General features: G+C 39.2%; 1 protein-coding gene across 1 annotated transcript in view; it reads right to left on the bottom strand.

Annotated features, from left to right (window-relative positions):
• Positions 1–825: 825 nt before the first annotated feature.
• Positions 826–6,041, bottom strand: part of AHCYL1 (adenosylhomocysteinase like 1) — a 72,579-nt gene continuing 67,363 nt past the window's right edge. Inside the window, exons 15-17 of the mRNA XM_089514869.1 lie at positions 5,862–5,940; positions 3,878–3,998; positions 826–3,172 (exon numbers count right to left, since the gene is read on the bottom strand). Coding sequence (XP_089370995.1) covers positions 3,166–3,172; positions 3,878–3,998; positions 5,862–5,940 — 207 coding nt within the window. The 3' untranslated portion in view covers positions 826–3,165. The remainder of the gene's footprint in view (positions 3,173–3,877; positions 3,999–5,861; positions 5,941–6,041) is intronic.

Raw genomic sequence — 6,041 nt, 5'->3', positions numbered from 1 at the left:
CCATTTTTTTCGCATGCCCTTAAAAAGGTGTCCTACATTTTAAAATGTTGTCCTACATTTGTCCCGGTTTGGAGGTCCTGACTTATGGCAACCTTACCCAGTGGGTTCCTATGGCTGAGCAGGGAATTGAACCCTGATCTTCAGAGTTATAGTCCAGTGCTCAAACACTACACAATGCCAGCTTTCTAAATAAAAATTGAAGTCCCATTTCAAAGGCTCACATTCAGGTGGGGAGACATGATTTGAGCATGAGCCATAGTATTTTAATTTAGGAAAGCAAAGTCTAAGTACAGTTTTGCATCCTGTATTTTAAACCACCCTGAGGTTATAAAAAAGGATCCCACTCAATGAAACATTCCCAGTTCAGTATTAGTAACTTTAGTTTCATTCAGTTTTAATTAGCTTAAGCCAGAAACATATCTTGTAGCAAAAATGTAATTGGCTGAAATGTCAACTATAATTAAAAGTATTTTCTTTATATGGCTATTAACAATAGGAACTAGCTTAGTGTGCATCTGCTGCTGCTAGATACAGTTATGCACAAGTGTTTGATTGTGGAAGCATGGATCCAGGGCTTTCCATCTGTGCTTTACAGTTAGCACCTAATTTTTGCAAAATGGAAATCAACTTGTGAAGTCTTGGAGAAGCACATGCTCTTCCATGTGCTTTGAAGCTTCTGTTTCACACCCTTTACTCTGATTGGAGCAATATAAATGAAAAACCTGAGATCTACCATTGAAATTGTCAGACAGCTTGTTTCCCAGTTCCTTAGAAATTGCTATATCTGGCTGTTCATCCAGAAGAAAAGAAACCTCCAGGCAGAGGTAATTTTCTAATCATTTTATTTAGACTTTGCGTAATGATTTATTGCTCATCTGCAAGAATTAATATTGCATTCATTAAAAATCATTCATATACAAAATAAACCTATTCCCACCTGGGTTGATGCTATAACATGCTCCCTCCAACCAAACTGAGGTGTTGCCAGGCATGAGAATTTATTCCATGGCTTATACAGAGATGGAGCCCTTAGCTAAGTTATCTATTGAAACTGCAGCACAGAGGCAGACAAATGGAATGAGGAGGTCCTCCTGAGTTTCATGGAGAAGTTTTGGAAATGCACTCTCCTTGGCTTAGAAGGACCCAAGCCAATTTTAGGATCAGAACATGTGGTGACAGAACTGGGAAATGTGAAGAGTGCATGAGATATTTTATCAGGTTGAAAGAACAGCATCTATTAGGGCTGGTCAAACCTAAAACCAGATTCTGGAAAATGGGATGGATACAAGTTACTAGAGGCATAGGGAATTCCAGGGATTCAAGTCAGTCAATGGCCAGCACCATTTTGCAAGGCTTGGTTGTCTCCGTGTATCTGACAAAGAGAAACCAAACACCCACCTGATACAAAAGATACCACAGAAAGGTCTTTTTGGGATCAGAGAATTATGATGCTTGTGCTAAGGTTTGGTGGCTCGGGCTCCTCATCACAGCTAATTTATTTTCCCTAGTGAAGGGCTACCAGGAAGGGTAACAACCTACATAATAGAATAGTAGGACAGATTTTATGAAGATGGAATTAGGAATGTCATCTTCTGTATTTACATCATGTCTTCTGCAAAGGTTACATAAAAAGGCAGAAAGTTCAAGGTTGGTCATGTGTTCACTATGATTCACAGTAGTTTCTGGCTTTTTGTCACTGCCCCTTGAGACTTCAACACAAGTCTGAAGTGATCAGACCCAGGCAATATTTGCCTGAATTACCTTTAGCTTAATATATCTCTTCCTCACCCATGCTGAAGCTTCCCCTCATTTTCATGGCACTAAAATATAAACTGGGCTGCACTGTAATCTCATATGTTAACTGGATATTCTAGCCTAACTGAAATAAGACAAAACAACAGAGCACTTAAAATAGCAGTGCCAATGGGATGGGAGTCCACCTTCAATATTCATTTGCTACAAATGGAGCCTGAAGATGGAGGAAAGTGTTTGACATCATGAATAATTCCTTTGAGATTTGAGAAGCTAAGCTGCTACATCATTCAAGCATCTCCTGTACTGTGCAAATGAAGGAATAAAATACAAGAGATATTTCAGCTCAAAAGGGCTGATCTGGTTCTTAGTGGCCCCTAAGAATTCTGCAATACATTAACTGAAATCTTCTGTCTTAAAACATCTACAAACTAGAAGCAAAAGAAATTCTCACCTAGTTCACTTTAACTATGGTTTTAGGATGTCTTCACTTAAAGAAGCAAGAAACCTCCCCCCCTTAAAATCTAGGAACTATGGAGTGATGAAGATAGTGGATAGGCAATATCCATTTCAATTCATATTAGCACCTAGCAACTTAGAAAGATAAAATCTAGCTAGATTTATTACAGGGTGAGGAATTATGTGGTTCTCCAGGTGTACTTGGACTAAAAATTCCAGTGGTTCTAGCCAACAAAGCCAGTGGTGAGGAATGCTGGGAATTTCAATACAACATCTGGAGGGCTACATCAGTCTCACCCTGGCTTAGTGAACCCAAGCATGCAGCTACATGTTTCATGTAGGAAAAATAGTGTAATGGATTATAAACAATATTTGAGATTGTCCCACTGAAATCAATAGGACTTTTCTCAATGTAACACAGTTAGGATCAGGGATTAGGCATTTGCTGAATATACACCTATAACCTAACTGGCCATAAGGTGTCAACTCTGTTTCCATACAGGAAAAGGAGCACTAATCTGGCAGCTAATGAACTGGGGCTCATTAAGGCAATTTAGAATTTGCAAATAATTCCACAGGAAAAAAAATAGTACTCTCAATATTTTGCAGATCTGCCAACTGCAACTAAGGTGCCCTGGAAAGTTTTAAATTAAAAAAAATAAAATCACCACAGGAAATGAATGTGACACATCACCAAAGGGAATCCACTCCATAGTAGCAGAGCTAGGAGCTGAAACCACAATAATTTTAGGGGTGATGCAGCAGGGAAATCCCAGGTTGTCTGCAATATCAGACAAAAAGACTGAGAATATTAAAAGAATGAGAGCAGACAATAAAATCACATGAATAAAAGAAAAAACATTTTAGAACTAACACAAAATATGTTCTTTAAAAATATTCTTGCTAAAGCTCTTGTGTAGATTACGTAGTCTGGTCCTTCAGGATTATGGTCCATCAGTACCTATAGAAAAGCAGATAGAAAGCCACTGTTAAGCACTGTGAACCCCACCAAGACACACCGTTGACTGCAGGCACTCCTACTTCAGGCAACAGAGACTGCTGCCTCTGCCAGCCCACTTCTTTTATTCAGTGTATAATGCCAAATACCAACTGACAGCAGACATTTCATTCAGAAGTACAATCAGCCTTCTATTTTCACAAGGGATCTGTTCCGGGGACACACATCCCTGCAAAAATGGAGACTCGCCTATATTCAAGCCCCATAGGCTTGAATGGGGTGCGTGCCTGCAAGCGCACACAGGACACGTGCTGCAGGGGGGGTGCCCCATTGAAAATGATGGAGGACATCCCTCCGTGAATATTCAAGACTGTGGACCTCAAGTCCACGAGAAAGGAGGGGCGACTGTATACAGTATTTTCATTTAAGACACTATCTTTCTGTTATTTTTGTTTCTCAGCCTTTCCACTAGGTGCTCAGAATAGCCTAACTATCATCTTATCCAGTAGGTTACAATGGCAGTTGTCAAATATTTCCCTTGTTCATTTCAGAAGGACTGAGCAGGTCTTTGAACTTGAATTTTTGCATCCAAATCTATCACAAGAGATTACTGACAAGACTACAAAGAAATACATGCCATCCTGTTTTAGCTAAATTATAGACACATGTTTTTAGTTGTTTCCCATTTTCTCTCATGGAGATGGTTACCTATAATAGTTTGGTTTGAAGGGCCCGTTTTTATTGAGTCCCAGATATTTCGCTTGATCATCTGATAGTTCTGTCAGATGAGCATCAAATGAAGGCAGGTGCAAGCTGGCAACATATTCATCTAGGAAGAGCAAAAAAGACAGATACTTGTTTAGCTAATAAACACCCCTGTTTACACTGATCAGATTTAGATAATGCTGAAAGCCATCTCCATCAATAGTAGGCACAATATAAAGCTAGCTTTGAGTTCTATCATAGGATAAATAATAGATTTTGATAGGGATCCTGTTAGTGGTATATACCTTACAACAGCCTCTCCTGACCTACCAGAGAGTTTCCAAAGTGCCTCTGCTGTTGGCCATTCAATGCTTGGTGGAGGGCAGAACTGAAGATTTGTCTGGCTATGTCCTTATAGCCAGATGTGAAATGATTACATCAGCTGCTAAGACTTTCTGAGGATCCCAGCAGATGATGAAGTGCTTTGCCTCTGGATACAGGGACACAGCCAGATGCTTCTGTGATCTTCCCCCTCCCCACTAAGTATATAATGGCCATGGGAGAAGCTTCACAGGTTCCTTGGTAGGTCCAGGTGGTGGTAAATACAAAGTGTTGGTCATTACCTATAAAGCCCTATATGGCTTGGGCCTGAGTTACTTGAAGGAACACCTCTCCCTACATAATCGGCCCCGCATTCTCAGAACAATGGGGAAATATTTACTCGAACACCCCAGAGTGAGATTGACATCAACTCACCAGAGAGCCTACACGGCAATAGCTCCATCCTATTGGAATGCACTCCCGGAAGAGATCAGACTCAGTCCCACATTGGAAGCCTTTAAAAAGGCACTGAAAACCCATCTTTTTCAGTTGGCATATCCTTCCAACTCTATTTAGCGATATAACACCCCAAGAAGATCAGGATGCCTAGCCAAAACTGATAGCGTGACTGTTTGATATATTGTTTTTAAGGTTTTTAACTTGTATGAAATTTTGATGTATTGTACTCCATTGTATTGTAATATGTTATAGCTATGATATGTGAACCGCTTTGATCTGGAGGAAAGGCAGTATACAAATAAAAGTTTTATTATTATTTATTATATTTAAATGGCTCAGGGTAGCATAGTTCTATATGTGAAACTAACATGCTATGCTGAGATATGCAGGACTGTGGCTAGTTATATGAACAGTTAGGGAAAAGGGCTAGCATAGCAAAGTTAAACATTTTTCTTAGCTATGTGTTTTGCTCCATCCAGACATGGAACTTTTTCCTTTCTAAATATTCTTACCTGAAGTCACTGGTGAGAAGTTACAACCTAAAAATTTGCATAGCCTTGACCCAATACTGAAAATAACTTTTCATTTTACAGTTCTTGCCAGGGGGCACAGGAAATGCTTTTGCCTCATGTTTTCTTCATATTAAAGACATCCCATCAATGTACTGGTAGGCAGAAACATCACAAAAAAAATAAATAAATAAAAAAAAAAATAGGTCCCTCTGAAAACTGTAAACAGAATGATCATGTTCATTCCTCAGGATAATGCTTGAAACCTCTGTATAAGAGAGCGTTCTATCTGTAAAGACTTAAAATAAATGTTTAAGTATCCAGATGCTTGGCATGCATCTATTTTTAGGTTTGTATCCCATCTTTTGATGATGTGATTTCCAAGGTGAGTTATTTCAGGCCTCTATCCTCAAGTTTACATTCACAGTAATAAAATGAAACAGATCAAACTGACAGAACTGTTTCCCAATACAGGAAGTGGTTACATAAGTATATCTAAACTCCAGTGGCCTTCAGAGGCCATGCATAAAATGGGTAGACAGTACACAAAATCCAGTATAAAAAACCTATCCAAAGTCCTTTTGTGTTCTCAAAACTTGGCTGTCCTGCACAAACATACGACGAAGCATTATTCCTTGTGCTCCAAGTAGTCTAATTCTCACAAAACAACCAAGGATTTTAACATTTAATTTGCTCACCCATTTTTTTAGGCAGCAAGTACACATCTTGTTTATATCGTCCCTCAGGAGCATTATAAAGCTCAATCAAAGCCAGAGCCTGTGAAAATCGGAGAAATGAGAAAGTAACAGCTGCAAACTTCATCCACTGTTTCCAACACACTTTGAAACACCATTATTGTGGTTTTGACATTCCTTTGA

The sequence above is a fragment of the Sceloporus occidentalis genome, unplaced genomic scaffold (genome assembly GCF_023333645.1).
Source record: "Sceloporus occidentalis isolate IW3139 unplaced genomic scaffold, rSceOcc1.0.p SCAF_3, whole genome shotgun sequence".
Lineage (NCBI taxonomy): Eukaryota > Metazoa > Chordata > Lepidosauria > Squamata > Phrynosomatidae > Sceloporus > Sceloporus occidentalis.
The sequence above is the reverse complement of the archived record's forward strand: the minus strand, read 5'-3'. Positions and strand labels throughout refer to the sequence as shown.